The following is a 16,244-nucleotide window of genomic DNA, read 5'->3' on the forward strand; positions in this document are numbered from 1 at the left end:
GGTTTGCTGGTGTGGGAACTTGAAGGCGATTGCGCCACCCATCTTTCATCTTTGTGCTTTTCTCTGGCTTACCAGGTGTATTCTCATGGTAGGGGTGGTGTTTTTTTTGTGTGTGTGTGTGGAAGGGTAATCTACTAATACAGAAGAAATCATTTTTCCACTCTTTAGTGTCCCTTTAAGCTTAAACTTAAGTTTTATTGTGGTCGCAGGAAGTCATAAGGTTTTACTGCAGTAGCGGATAAAAGCTTGAAAGTGCAACTGATGAGCCTGCACACCCCGTAAGTAAGCAGGGTTAGTGGACAAGTGTGGCTGCATGTAACAGCATTTGCACTTGGGCTTGCTAAAGACAGAAGCCTCAAGAGGACATTCGGTACTACAGTGCAAGACCACTAATGGGCGTTGCTTCATTGTGATGCCTGCTAACACAATGCACAGTGTATGCAATAGCCTTTGGCACATGAATATTTGTGCCAAGCATGACATATGCTGGTGCTTTTTTCAGCTCACATAGTATTTGTGTCATCATTCACACTGTCAGGCTGAGCAGATGTCACTTGTGGCGCAGTACCAAGGCAGTAATTCTAAAAGCACCAGTCCACTGATGCCAAGTGGGTTGGCACATGCTGCACCTGATTGGTCAGTTCAAAAGTGCATGCACCAGGCTGCACCTGAACTTTTGTCTGATGGTTGCCATGAACCACACATGGATTTACCAGATCACAAATACGCGACACCGACTAACACCATTTGTAGCTTATCAGGACGAAAATTTGGCTTCTTAGTGGCATATGATTTGTCTTTAACTTGAGCACTGCATGGGAGACAAGGGAGTGCAGACGACATGCCGCTGCGCTGGCAACTAAAATTTATTTGAAAGTTAACCTTCATAGATAGACCTCACCACAAGCACTCATGTGGCAGAGGAGGTTCTAGTTGCCATGTGCAAATTACACAGTGGAACAGAAATTGATAGGAACAACATCAGGAGACGGAATGAAGATCGTTCTGATGAGAGGGCAAACAGGTGCAGCTGAATTGCTAGTGAAGATTAAAGAGACAGTGAAAAGAAATGTTAGATTGGGCTGTATCAAGGAAGTATGATTTAGCAATAGCGAGTACAGCCACTCCTAATTGTGAGAGATGACTTGTTACGCCAGAAAAGATTTACAAACAAAAGACAGATAACAATGTCACCTTGAAGTTCTTGCCCCAGCACACCATGACGTTTTGACAGTGCCTATTCATGTCTTGTTAGTTCTTAACCACTATAGAATGGGCTACACTCTTTCTAAATAATCTGTACACACACCTCAGCAAGATTAGAGAATGTTTCCTCCATCAATAAGGCCTTACTGCAGAAAATAATTCAAAATTTGTGATGCCACACCGATGTACCGACCTGACACAGATGTTTTAGTGGGAAATTCAAACAAAGATATTTGGTCTTTGTATTCTTCTCAGGTAATCAACCCTCTTTGACCAAATGAATGGAACTTGGATTTTAAAAGAATGTTTGGCCAGTGTAAACTGTTCTGGTGTTGCTCTATAGTGTCCCTTTAATGGGTAGACATGGAGCTTGGCAGGTCATGTAATGCATGGAGCTGATAGCTGGTGGTATATTAGGTTAACAGAATGGGTGCCGAGGGAAAGAAAGTCTACACGAGGACGATAGAGGTATAGTTTATGGCACAAGATTGCAAAGTATGCAGGCTTAGGAGTGTGAAAATGTGAGACAGTGGTGACTGGAGATTGCTGGTGTAGGCCCTTGCACTGCATTAAACAAAAGCAGTACCGACACATAGTTTTCAGATTGCTTATGCTTCTCATGTGCAAAAGGATCATGCAAGCACGAGGGTTGGGAAACATTTAAAAGATATTTTTACTTGATATGTATTGAAGTTGTCTTAGCGGTCTCGGTTGTCATTGACAATATTGTGATGTTACGACACAAAGTAAAATTTGCTGACATCGTGTAGCAATAAGGCTAGATATGATGGTATTGCTTGTTAAAGAAAACTACCGCAGAAGTAATCTTCAATGATTATCTAAGTCAGTGCGAAGCATTTCTCTTCTGAAAGTGGCATAAAGCCTAAACTAATTCGCTTCCTCCTGGGAAAACACTCGCTCGAGGACCGCCACATGTGCCATGAAATTTTTCTTCGGCAGAGTGCTTTTGAAAATATGTATCTGCACTCTGCAATTGCCGGTCCTCTAATCGGTGCCACTTAGTCTCGGCGAACTTCGGCTCGGCGCATCGCTGTTCTTTGGCCGCCCGTCACTTCTCTTCTTGCTCGCGCTTCCCAGCAGTACGCTGCTCCTTGACCGAGCATTGCCTCTCTGCCTGCTCGTGCTCCACAGCCGCGCATATGTCATCGTCCCATTGCTTTGCCTCCTGCCTTACAACTTGGGTACCCATCGCACACCTCAGTAGTCTCAGCAGGGAGTTTGCACTCTTACACTTCTCTTCTGCTTGATACTTTCGAGGACCCATTGTTGTATATGGAAGTAGAGGCCTATTGCCAACATGGCTCACCTAGTCCAATCGAGCCACATCTATTTGTGGTGCTTCCACCAATACCGGCTAGTACCGTCGAGTGGAGGCAGGCGGCGGCGTCAATGTAGTAGTGGTGAGCGAGCAAGTGTGTGTGTGAGCGCAGCACACATCGTCAACGAACGTTGCGACCTTGGCAGGCTTTGTGTTTCACCTTGGCTTTGACTAGGCTAAGAAATGCTTCACATTTAAAAAGTAAGCAAGTGTGCTGCCTGTGTTTTGTCAGGCTACGCTTGCCTGTGGCAGCTGCAAGTGGTAGCAGGAACAGAGCCAGCTTCTGTGCCGTAACGTCATGACACATTCGCTTTCTACTACCAAAGCCAAAACTGCTTCATAGAAACAAGTATTGCAGAAAATTATGTAGGGCACTTGGCTGTTTTTCCTAACATATAGACTAAGGCATTACAACCTTCATTTAACATGCACAAAAAAGAAAAATTTCCACAATGTCATGTCATTATGACACTACAGAGAAACACTAAATCCAGTTTAGACTAATCAAGTATTCTTTAAACACTGTGTAGTATCTATAATTTTTCAGTGAGAGGTTGATTCCTAAAAAAGAAAATGGGGGCGAAACTTCCTGTTTTTAATTTCGCACTGAAACCCAAGTGACAAGTAGGTCATCGTGATGTCACATATTTCATTTTGTTATCTTGTATATGGGCCATTGTGGTGCAGCAAAAGTCTTTAAAACTTGTGAAGTTCAGTATTTGGCTTGTTTAGTATGTGATGCAGCCCATCTTCACCGTCAAGAAATTAACTAGGCCCAGAAGGCACCGTAAACATCTGTGACGTCGTGGCAAGCTTGTGCGGGAATGTCACGTCTGTGTCGTGAGCCGTCCTTCTTTTCTGGAGTTCTAAGCAGCCTCTCATGGCAAGAATGGCTTTCGTGGTATTGGAGAAGGGTAATACACTATAATGCAGCTCATTTTGATTTGCTCTTTCGTGTCTCTTTAACCACTTACTCGAGTTCTTTTGTAGAGAAGGGCACGAAATGTGCTCGTCTTTTTTAAATTCTAATTCTCGCTCACTTAATTGGATTAAAAAAGAAAGTGATAAATGTGTGGCTTACCTTTTTTATTCGCCCAAAATATTAGTGGGACACAACCGCTCTCAGACAGGAATTGAAATTATCATAGAACGTGTTCAAGTGCAAGAACTCAAATTCACAACACAAAGTGAGTTGATGATTTCAATGTGCCAAACAACGCTAGAAAATTGCTCACAGATGAAGGCACATGGAAAACCACATTTCAGTGCAACATGTCGTTGTCCGTGTGCCTTCATCTGTGTCAGAATTTCTAGCACCGTTCCCACATTGAAGATGAACAATCAACTAGCTGATACATTTGCTTTGATGATTTGACGAGTGTGGTTTGTCTCCGGCAAGCAAATAAAAAAGAGCTGGGCGCTGCTTGAGGAAGGCTCGTGTTTGGCGATATTGGTGCAGACACCCTGGACGAGTACACTTCTGGCTCAGCTGTTGCAGGGTGAAGATAGGCTTGGGGTGGTGACATCGATTGCAGTGTTTTCTTTGACGACCAAACATTGCAATCAGGTGAACCTCTGGTCGAGTCCGACGAAGGTGGCCTGGGCGGATCCTCTGCTCCTGTGCACGTAGTGCTGGTAACATCCAATGCTGGTCTCGGAGGCGCTGTAGCAGCTATGGTGAGCACAGTGCGTCACACCCGCCGGCCAACTTCCTCGCTGCACTTCCACGTGGTGACGGACAACGCCACCCAGTTTCATCTACATGCCTGGATGCACCAGGCACAGCTCGCGCAGTTCCAGTACGAGGTGCTCACGTTCCCACAGACACCACTCATCGCTCCCGAGCTTGCCAGCATCCTGCAAGTAAGGGAGGCTTCTGGATTTTTATATTGTCATTTGTGAGAGGAGGTTGCACCGTTTCGAAGACCAAGTGCAAAGAAGTTTCATTTTTGCTAAATAGCTTATACATGGGCAGTACGCACTATTGAAGCAGCTTAGCCTAAGCTGCAAGACTTGTTTTTGTCCAGTTTCTTTTTTTGTTAACAGCTTTAAATAGCACTCTAGCAGTCAGTGCAGGCAGTGCAGAGTGATTAAAACACCCGCTGTGGCAGCCCATTGAACTGCAGAGCTCAACATTGCGCATTTGATCCCCCACTGCCATGGCAGCCGCATTTTGGTAGGGCCAAAAATGTGCAAGTGCACTTAGATTTCATCATCATCGTCATCAGCCTGGCTACTCCCACTGCAGGGCAAAGGCCTCTGCCATACTTCTCCAACTACCCCAGTCATGTGCTAATTGTGGCCATGTTGTCCCTGCAAACTTCTTAATCTCATCCGCCCACCTAACTTTCTGCCGCCCCCTGCTATCCTTCCCTTCTCTTGGAATCCAGTCCGTAACCCTTAATGACCATCGGTTATCTTCCCTCCTCATTTCATGTCCTGCCCATGCCCATTTCTTTTTCTTGATTTCAGCAAAGATGTCATTAACTCGTGTTTGTTCCCTCACCCAATCTGCTCTTTTCTTATCCCTTAACGTTACACCTATCATTCTTCTTTCCATAGCTCGTTGCGTTATCCTCAATTTAAGTAGAACCCTTCTCGTAAGCCTCCACGTTTCTGCCCCGTAGGTGAGTACTGGTAAGACACAGCTGTTATACATTTTTCTCTTGGGGAATAATAGTAACCTGCTGTTCATGCCTGCCAAATGCACCCCAGCCCATTCTTATTCTTCTGATTATTTCAGTCTCATGATCCGGATCCGCCGTCACTACCTGCCCTAAGTAGATGTATTCCCTTGCGACTTCCAGTGCCTGGCTGCCTATTGTAAATTGCTGTTCTCTTCCGAGACTGTTAAACATTACTTTAGTTTTCTGCAGATTAATTTTTAGACCCACTCTTCTGCTTTGCCTCTCCAGGTCAGTGAGCATGCATTGTAATTGGTCCCCTGAGCTGCTAAGCAAGGCAATATCATCAGCGAATCGCAAGTTACTAAGGTATTCTCCATTAACTCTTATCCCCAATTCTTCCCAATCCAGGTGTCTGAATACCTCCTGTAAACACGCTGTGAATAGCATTGCAGAGATCGTATCTCCTTGCCTAACTCCCTTCTTTTTTTGGATTTTGTTGTTTTCTTTTTGGAGGACTATGGTTGCTATGGAGCTGCTATAGATATCCTTCAATATTTTTACATACGGCTCGTCTACACCCTGATTGCGTAATGCCTGCATGAGTGCTGAGGTTTTGACTGAATCAAACAGCTTCTCCTAATCAATGAAAGCTATATATAAGGGTTGGCTTTATTCAGCACATTTCTCTATCACCTGATTAATAATGTGAATATGGTCTATTGTTGAGTAGCCTTTACGGAATCCTGCCTGGTCCTTTGGTTGACAGAAGTCTAAGGTGTTCCTGATTTTATTTGCGATTACCTTAGTAAATGCTTTGTAGGCAACGAACAATAAGCTGATCGGTCTATAATTTTTCAAGTCTCTGGCATCCCCTTTCTTATGGATTAGGATTATGTTAGCGTTCTTCCAAGATTCCAGTACGCTCAAGGTCATCAGGCATTCCGTATACAGTATGGCAGTTTTTCTAGAACAATCTGCCCACCATCCTTCAACAAATATGCTGTTACCTGATCCTCACCAGCTGCCTTCCCCCTTTGCATAGCTCCCAAGGCTTTCTTTACTTCTTCCGGCATTACTTGTGAGATGTCAAATTCTTCTAGACTATTCTGTCTTCCATTATCGTCGTGGGTGCCACTGGTACTGTATAAATCTCTATAGAACTCCTCAGCCACTTGAACTATCTTATCCATATGAGTAATGATATTGCCACCTTTGTCTCTTAGTGCATACATCTGATTCTTGCCTATTCCTAGTTTTTTCTTCACTGCTTTTAGGCTTCCTCTGTTCCTGAGAGCATGTTCAATTCTATCCATATTATACTTCCTTATGTCAGCTGTCTTACGCTTGTTGATTAACTTCGAAAGTTCTGCCAGTTCTCTTATAGCTGTAGGGTTAGAGGCTTTCACACATTGACGTTCCTAATCAGATCTTTCATCTCCTGTGATAGCTTACGGGTATCCTGTCTAACGAAGTTACCACCGACTTCTATTGTACACTCCTCAATGGTGCCCATAAAATTGTCGTTCATTGCTTCAACACTAAGGTCCTCTTTCTGAGTTAAACCCGAATGCCTGTTGGATCCGGAATTCCTCTATTTTCCCTCTTACCGCTAACCCATTGATTTGCTTCTTATGTACCAGTTTCTTTCGTTCCCTCCTCAAGTCTAGGCTAATCCGAGATCTTATCATCCTATGGTCACTGCAGCACACCTTGCCGAGCACGTCCACATCTTGTACGATGCCAGGGTTAGCGCAGAGTATGAAGTCTATTTCATTTCTAGTCTCGCTATTCGGGCTCCTTCATGTCCACTTTCGTCTATTCCGCTTGTGGAAGAAGCTATTCATTATCCGCAAATTATTCCGGTCTACAAACTCTACTAATAACTCTCCTCTGCTATTCCTATAACCTATGCTATATTCCCCCACTGACTTGTCTCCTGCCTGCTTCTTGCCTACCCTGGCATTGAAGTCGCCCATCAGTATAGTGTATCTTGTTTTGACTTTACCCGTTGTCGATTCCATGTCTTCTTAGAAGCTTTTGACTTGCTGGTCGTCATGACTGGATGTAGGGGCGTAGACCTGTATGACTTTCAATTTGTACCTCTTATTAAGTTTCACAACAAGACCTGCCACCCTCTCGTTAATGCTATAGAGTTCCTGTATGTTACTGGCTATGTCCTTATTAATCAGATATTGAACTCCTAGTTCTAGTCTCTCCGCTAAGCCCTGGTAGCACAGGACGTGCCTGCTTTTTAGCACTTTATATGCTTCATTTGTCCTCCTAACCTCACTCAGCCCTATTACATCCCATTTAATGCCCGCTAATTCCTCCAATAGCACTGCAATAGCAATAGCACTGCTAGACTCGCCTCACTAGATAACCTTCCACCATTTAATGTTGCCAGGATCACATCCCAATGGCGGCCTGTCCGGATCCAGAGATTCTTAGCACCCTCTGCTTTGTCAAAATGCTGACCGCCACAATGGTCAGTTGCTTCGCAGCTGCTGGGGACTGAGGGCTGGGGTTTGATTGGTGTAGTCATATAGCCGGTTGTGGCCATGTACTGCACCAGGGTGGCCAATCTTGCTCTGGTGAGGCAGTGCGTTACTGGTTCTGGTCACAGGGATCAGGCCGCACTCCAGGCCTGTTTATGCAATTTTGTCAACATGCAAATTTTTTTTTAATCCGGTGGGAAATTGCGCGGCACCGAGATTTGAACCACGGTCCTCTTGCAGGGGAGGCAGATGCTCTACTTCTATGTCATCGCGTATTCGCGTAATGTGCGCCTAGATTTAGGTGCAGAATAAAGAACGCCTGGTGGTCAAAATTAATCTGCGTCATATTCATGTTGTAGCATTGGCCTTTAAAAACAGAGAATGTATAACTTTTTTAACCTTGGGGTTAACTGATATGACGCAGTTACCAGCATTGCTTCCGAGATATTTATGAGGTCATGCCTAGGCATTGTGCTGGTTCTCAGTATTCAGGGTTCCGCATCATTTCCAGCGAGCAATAGTGGCATATTTTAATGCGTCAGCATTGGCACGCTCATGCAAATAGAAACCCGGCGGCGCCCGTCTGTTACCTGGGAGAGCGTGAAAAAGTGAGGATGATGATGAAAGTGCGTGTTGTCAAAAGTGGAGAGGAGGGATGAATGAGGGGGAGGGTGTGATAGACGGTGTGCAAAGGAGGGAGAGGGTGGTTAGATGTCGCACCTTAGGAACCTGTAGGAATACAGGTGGCATGCAACGTAACGCTTCGGTGTTCCTAGCTGGCAGACGACCAGGGTAGAGGAAGGAATCGCGCTGTGGTGGACTGCAGCAGACTTTGCAGGTTGCGTGTGGCATATGACAGGTTCAGAAATGCCTTGTGAAGGTGCGTATCTTTGAGCACAGCATGAAGTGGCAGGTCTAAGGCATTGTTAGGGAGCCTTGTGGTGTGCTTCAGCTGTTGGGTTACTTATGGCTGGTGAAAGGTTAATGCTAGCGCATTTCCATTGGATCTACCATTTGATCGACCAGTTGTTTGTTCTTTAAGTTTCAGTGTCAGAAATGTCTATTCTTGTGAACATTTTGTGTCACTTCAGCTCATATTTGAAGTGGAAAATTTTTCATGACACTCCTATGTGTTATCTACTACATCTGAAACTAGGCTCTTTACATGGTCCAAATTTTGTTGTGCCTTTAATTGTTATACGGTGACCTGCGAATTTTTAGGATTCTGCTCGCTTTGCACTCTGTTATCCTAAGAAGTTTGAGCTTTACTGTGCGCAGCAATCATGTCCTAGAAAATGCAGTTTCCGCATTTGCAATGTCATGCTAGGCTGTAATGCCCATTAAAATTGTTCTCATGCAGGCTGAGAGACATGGGGAAATAGTATTTGGCATAGGGACAGTCAAAAGAACTGAATATAAGTTCCAGAATCTAGAGACCAAAAATTGATAGCTTGCTCTGTCAAATTCTTTTCTTTCAGTTTTCTTTATGGTACCTAATATTTTCGTATATTATTTACATTGTAGACATTGCACTTACGCTTGACCTTTTCCATCCCCCCCTATGTAATGGCCTAATGGTCCCTTAGGTTGCTTAAATAAATAAATAAAAATGTAATTAAAACAATTCCCAAGCTATTCCGCCCTGCGAAGGTGGAAGACCAGCAAAGCTGTTTTGTGCACTACACAGAAGTGAGCCAGAATATTGAGCAAAGGTAAAAACATATTTATCAGCCTAATCTGGGGTCATTGTGGCGATATAGGTATGCACACACATTCACATATCACCTCTGTTATTAAATGTGTCTCTCATGCAAGCAAGACAATGAATGGCTCATACCCCCTTAAGCAATGGCTCATACCCCCATAAAGATAGCCTCCCCATTACGGTGGCAGAAGAGAAGTGAAATTCTACCCTGGATTGATGAGCACCAACAGAGCCAGCTGTGGAAGAATACGATAAACAGAACACGTGAGCAGTGGCAGTAGCCCTCTTGCACTGTTGGCACCGATAATTTGTTAAGTCCTTTTTGAAAAAGTTGTATGTACAAAACATTTTTTTTTCCAAAAAGATCTGTTCTTACCTTTGAGAGTGGGACCTCTTTAGGTCCCACGTGTGGCAAGGGTAGTTCAAGGGTGCTTCACAGGGGCCTGAGCTCACAGGGGTATGTGCCATTGAGCTTGGACCCTTCCTGCACTATCGCCAGGATTAGGCCCAGATGATGATTTGTTTTTGTTAACATCTAGGGCAAATTTTTTTTTCCAGATCCCAGCCATAAACAGCTTTGCTGGAATACTTTTGACTCTGTTTTCTAAATGTCTCTGTTGCAACCTGCTTTTCAGCTGCCGCACGCCAAGCTCTACCTTAGCCGGCTGCTGCCTTCACTGAGAGGTCCAGTCATAGTGCTGGATGATGATGTCATCGTGCAAGGTACAGTAGGCCCTTACCTTCTAAATTTACTACTACATTCACATTTTTACTAACATTGTTGTCTAACAGTATCTTCTATGCTGCTCTAAAGTATGGATTTTATGCAAATACCTAATGTGGCTATAGCAGGTTGTTTTCACGGTAGACTGGTTTGGGATCTTTTTAAAGGCCATAGTATGTTGTCTGCAGTAATATGCGTTTGGTACATCGAATAAGAGGAAATATCTAGAGTTGCCAGCCACTGCACGCCCACTCATGCCGCAGAAGTACACCAGAGGCAGGACGAGATCACCATGAAACTGTTGCCTCAGGATCACGTGTTCACTCTCCCAGAGTTTTGCTGAGTACTACACAAGCAACAGCAGCCCCGAATTTTCCAGTTGCATTCCTGAATCTACACGAATCGTTTGAACGCAATGTTTCCGTTCTCAAAGAATTGTCATCAAGCGGTAGAGGAAGGACAATTAATTATCCCGTGCATCCTTTGTCTCAGGGCTTGAAGGATGATGCTACAAGATGTGAGCTTAGTGTAGTGCTGTCAGCGCCCCATATGTTACTGTGGATTTACTGGGCCCTAGAAGGAAAAAGTGGAGGGAGCCTAATGGTGACATAGCCAGAAATTTTGGGAATGTGGTGTTCATAGTAACGAGATTTTACTGTACTACTGTAATTTTCATGAGATCTTGCATGACTGCACTTATCGGATATGTTGAAGTTGCATCGGACGGCATTTCAGCACTGTGCACAGATAGCGAGCTGGGCACAGCCTCAGAAATGCTGACGGCTATATACGCCGACACATCTGGTGCGGAATTGCACGAAAATATCGCAAGAATAATAGCACCTCTCAAAGTGATTGACTGACAATACCACTCCAGGTCCTAGTCAAGCACAGAAAGAACCCACGGCAACCTTCACGAAAACATGCTCTGTTGCCATATTGGGATAGTGGTGAAGCTGCTTGTGTGTATGAAGCTCCCACATTGTGGCACATTTCAAGTATCATATGACACAGCTGTGCTCCTGCTGTGATTGTGTCTTCAGTGAATCATGAGGGTAGGCTTGTGCCTACTTTCGAATATTTGATCACTTACTATGCTATCCAATACTCGCTTTGGCACTCATTTCAGTATTCGAAGCATTTGAAACGAACGGATACACATATCTTTTTTTTAGTATAAGCCTCACCCCCAATCAAAATGCCCCATAAAGAAGAGAAAAATTCATGGAAATACAGTCGCCGACCATTTATTCGGACCTCACGGGGACTGCGGAAATGTCCGAATAAACAGGTGTCCGAAAAAGCAGATTGAGAAAAAAGAAATGAAATCTTTTATTTCCACACACTTATTCGGGCTCGGCAGTAGGCTTGAAGAAATCGTGAGTGCGCTGTGGCACGCTGTTCCGTTTACACGCAATCAGGTAACCCTGAATCTCGGAGAGGGTCGTACAGTCACTATTGGCCTCGAGATCGAACAGAGTCGGCTCCTAGCGGCGAGGTGACGAAGCTCCTAAGTGTGGATGCCGGTGGCCCGTCGCCGCTGCAGCCGCAGTGCGCAGCGATCGTAGTTCGCGAAATCACGATGGATGTTGACGAGGACGGTTTGTTCGATGGTTAGTAACCTCTCAACCTGTTATTCTTTCATTTTTGTAACGGAAATTCGTAAAGTAAATCGCTGTACGTTTTTAGTGTACTGATGCGAAACACATTTGCTTAACGCGACCACACCATGTGCGCTCGTCTCCTTTCAACGTGTTGTGAGGTTAACATGCGTTCTTTTTCCGTTTTACAGCACCCTTGCCTCTAAGCACAATTCTCAACCATGTTAGGTACGGTGTCAGGTGTCTCGTCGAAGGCGACCAAGTCGTTGCGGTGGGCCACACCATTGAGTGTAGTGCCGTCGCTTCCACCTGTTGCTCTGACGGTCCTGTGCACGTTATCGCATTCGTGCTGCAGTCGTCCGCGCTTAGTAAAGACCCACACCGAGTCGACCTGAATTTGACCGACGAGACAAAAATAGCAGAATTGAACTGCACATGCCCTGCTGGGTAAAGTATTGCCTCAAGTTGTTCGGATGTAGTTGGTCGCGGCGCGTATCGCGATTTGTTTACATTACATCACACTAAGCTGACTCGCTGATTTGCGATTTGTTTACGTTATGCGATAAATTTAGAGCACTTATGTTGCTTTATCAATTTTTGTTTTTAGCCAGGCCTACGAAATCGCGAGTTAGTTTCAGAGTGTTACTACCATTGCAAAATGTTTTCGAGTCGCTTTATAACCAGTTGCAACCATTACACGAAGCTCAAATAAAGCATGCAACGTATAATATATGTTGTATCATAATCATTAGATCCCTTTAATTACTTTCGCATGCAGGCACTTGAATTTGCAGTGGTGCTTGAATGCAGTGCATCAGGCTTCAATTTTTTCCGCCCCCCTATAGAAGAGAGAAAAAATATATCAATATGAGCAGTAGCAATAAATTCGCTCGCGCATGTTCGTTCATCGCTTAATGGACCATCCGCTGTTGACTCGCGAAACTACACTGTTTAATCTGTACGAGATCACGCGTACACACTTGCCGTGTTTCGGTGCTCGTATTTACACTTCTGAACACAGAGAACAGTTCCCGTGGCTGAGGAAAGACAACAGAAAACGTGACAACTAGTCACGCTCGGTGACGGTCGTTTAAACGGACTCGCAGCTGAGCGCGAACCTTGAATTCACTGCGCAGGCGGCGCATGAAGTTTTTAAAATAAGTTGCATGCGTGGACACATGGTTAATTTACTTGCAAAAGTATATGAAAGCACAGGCAACTCATTACTGGCATCCCAGGCCACATCGACACGAACTTTCGCGGACTGCAACGATCATCACACGCACAGCAACTACACAGCAACTACGCATGCAGCAAACATTAATGCCCAGATTGCCGATTAGGATTCCCAAACGTGATATCATATTGGACTACTCGCCATCCTTTTTCGTCAGCGAACGCTTGAACGCACCATCGTCGAAGTGCTTACTGCACACCATCGCATGCTTGGAAGGCGCCTTGCCGTTCCGAAGCCTGATGAGCCATTCTCGGCGACGTGCCGCGTCAACGGGATAGTAGTGAAAGCTTATCCCTGGCTCTGTGCAATATGTGCTGCATTGCGGAACCGAACAAAATCTCACGATGGTAAATGAAGCGTTTTCTGCGGGCACGGAGCACAGAATCGCGAAATGAAAACAGTAGCTCCCTACACTTCCACACCGCACGGGCGACGCATCCACACTAACAGGGCGACGGTGCTGCCACCTATAGGTCGATCTCGTGGCCAATAGGCGACTGAAAGCACAGTCCCTGCTTGTGCACTCTCCGCATGTGACGGCAACCTAGCACATGGTGCGTCATCTTCCGACTCGGAGTCATCGTCCGGCGGTGCAGCAGAAACCTGACAAATGATCTTGCCGTCGTCGAGTTCTGCGCATGTCAGTACAGCAGTGTCAGCACCTGTGAAACTGTCAAGTGAGACGGTATCCGGAATCGCAATGCAACCACTGCGCAGGTCTCAGCAGAGCATTTTCCGCGTAAGTAGGGAGCACATCGGAAGGCGAGAAATCTTAGGCCTCCCGGCACTCGCTTGCTGGCATTCCCCAGCACAATCTGCGCGGGCACTGTCGGCACCATTAGACACTTGACGCGATGTTTCCGTACGCCGCGTTGGATCACCGAAACCTCGACACAGCACACAAAGCAAACACCACCATGCTGACACCAGTCGCACAAATGAAAAACGTGGCCTGCTCGCAGCGTCGTGTGCAGAAGAAACAAATCAGCTGCTGGATTTTCTTGACATGGCTTACTAAGCTGAAACCGGAACTGCTGTATGGCCACTTTATCGAACGGTTATGATGAGCGGGGATTTCCAGTAGCGCCACTTCGTGGGGCAGCAAGGAGGCTCCGTTCAAAACAAAAATGGCGTTCAGCAAGTTGAACTATGCGCCAGAGTCGGTGCATGATGCCCTCGATCGAGTTGGCTCAAGGAGTGTCCGAAAAATCCGACGAGGTTGCAAGGTGTCCGAACTTTTGGCAGTTGTTAGGCATTATGGTCTATGGGGAGAATGGCGGTGCCGCGAAGCTGACCGAATAATCGGGCATGTCCAAATTTTTGGAGTCCAGGAAATCGGTCGGCGACTGTAGCTGCATACAATGTCAAAAGCTATGCAACAACAGTATCCATTCGCGGATGCACAAATTATTCATGTCGTATCTTTGTGTAGCGATTCTGCTTCCCACCTCTTCTGTGATGCTGATGATGGCGGAGGATCTGCGCTGCCATGAAACCACACCTCAAGGCGAAAGAAATTGCACATAAGCCGTACCCTGATTTTACTGTTAAATGTTTAAAATTTTTGGGTTGTAGTAAAGGGCAAAAAATATGGTAGCATAGCTTATAGCCAAGAAAGGCAAAGACAAATTTGTTTGCAGTCATTTACTTATTTGCTGTGCCCGTTGGCCGCTGTGGATAGATCTGTGTTGATGCGTCACTAAACCGCAACTTTGGTGGCTAACATCCCGCTAAACAGCGCTGGTTAGGCCCAACAGCCAAGGCAAGCGTGGCGGTGTTTGCTGAAACATAGCTGAAAGTCGGCCCCTCATCGGTGATTTTACCCCATATCTTTCGTGCTGTTAAAGACGCGTCCCCATGGCTGTCAAGGTAGTGTGGGCCTGGCACTTTAGAGTTTGACCAGCATGGAAGGGCCCAGGCAGAGACATAAGATGATCCACGTAACGAGTACCCTATTTACACGATTGTAAGTCGACTTGAATGTAAGTCGACCCCCCCATATCGCGTGACACAAAAAAAAAGAGAGAGCATACCCGGGGGCGCATTCGATAATGAAAATTTATTAGTAGCTGACATGGTCACTGGACTACTCGTCTTCGCTAGTGCTACCATCGTCATCATTGCTGCGGTCCCACAGCGCGTCATGGTCCAGCGAAATTTCACATTTGGCAAACGATGGCACCAGGACATATTGTGGAACAGCAGCCCATGCCGGATGCACCCAACCACACGCAGCCGTCAGGGAGGCTCTTTTGACAGGTCCGGTTGGCGTAATTTCCCGGTCTTCTGCCGCCAGCCACTCGTACTCACGGCGGAGCAGGGCCTTAAAGTTAAGGTGAAGATCCGGGCTTGTTTTATGACCATGTCGCACTTCACTGGCAGGGACCGATCACACATTTCAGCGACGTACGCCGCAAGCTTAGCCTACAGCTCCGGAAAGTGACCAGACTTTGGCACGTGGGAAATTTATCACTTGCCCTCACAGGTGAAAATTTTGCTTCGCTGCAGTCGCCACTCTCGCACCACCCGTTCAGAAACATCGAAATTGCGACCCGCTGCGCAGTGGTTTGTTTCTTCGGCGTAAAGGATGGCAGCCCTCTTGAACGCTGCTGTGAACGACTGCCAAACGATTAGTGGGCCTGGAGCACTCATGACGACTGGGGTAGCATAGAAGTAGCACGTAGCCGGCAGTCAAGTGGAACACGTCAAACCAATGCTAATGCCTTTCAACAGAGAAAGAGAAACCTGTGAACGGTGTCTGCTCTTCCATGAACTACCGATACACCCCGCAAGCGCCGCCGTTCTGAGGGTGCCGCCGCAAATGGGAACAGCGGCGCTTTCATCAACTATCGACAACCCCCATGAGCGTTGCATGCACTGTAAAACTCTCAAAAATGTTGAAAAACCCTTCCGAAAGCGAACAAAACACACGGGATAGCGAAAAGATACGGGTAGGGCCATAGAGCAAACATAAAATTGTAACTACATTGCAGCTCCCATTGGTCTCGCTTTTTTTGGCGGGGCCATGTTTTGGTTTTGATTGTAAGTCAACCCCCCAACTTCATGCTTTCAAATTAAAAAAAAGTGGTCGACTTACAATCGTGTAAATACGGTAACAAATAACTTTTAATTGCATCGCTGTGGAGTGTTCAGTTCTACAAGCTTTCTGACAGAGTGTGACACACACTCTAGCTTGTGCTCAAGGCTGTCGAAGGCTGAAGTCCATTGGTGGGGGTGTCCTTTATCGAGTCTAGAATTCCCTCGCTCAGAAGAAGGAGGGAGAGTGAAAGCTCTCCATGCCTGCAGCCGG

General features: G+C 45.8%; 1 protein-coding gene across 2 annotated transcripts in view; it reads left to right on the plus strand.

Moving 5' to 3' along the window:
- Positions 1-16,244, plus strand: part of LOC135916607 (glycosyltransferase 8 domain-containing protein 1-like) — a 95,025-nt gene that overhangs the window by 13,386 nt on the left and 65,395 nt on the right. For both annotated transcript variants that reach the window (XR_010568984.2, XM_065450038.2), the window contains exons 3-4: positions 4,113-4,408; positions 10,008-10,095. Coding sequence is in view for 1 of the 2 variants with exons in the window: in XM_065450038.2 (XP_065306110.1) it covers positions 4,113-4,408; positions 10,008-10,095 (384 nt within the window). In the remaining variant the exon portion in view is untranslated. The remainder of the gene's footprint in view (positions 1-4,112; positions 4,409-10,007; positions 10,096-16,244) is intronic.

The sequence above is a fragment of the Dermacentor albipictus genome, chromosome 2, assembly GCF_038994185.2.
Source record: "Dermacentor albipictus isolate Rhodes 1998 colony chromosome 2, USDA_Dalb.pri_finalv2, whole genome shotgun sequence".
NCBI classification, from domain to species: domain Eukaryota; kingdom Metazoa; phylum Arthropoda; class Arachnida; order Ixodida; family Ixodidae; genus Dermacentor; species Dermacentor albipictus.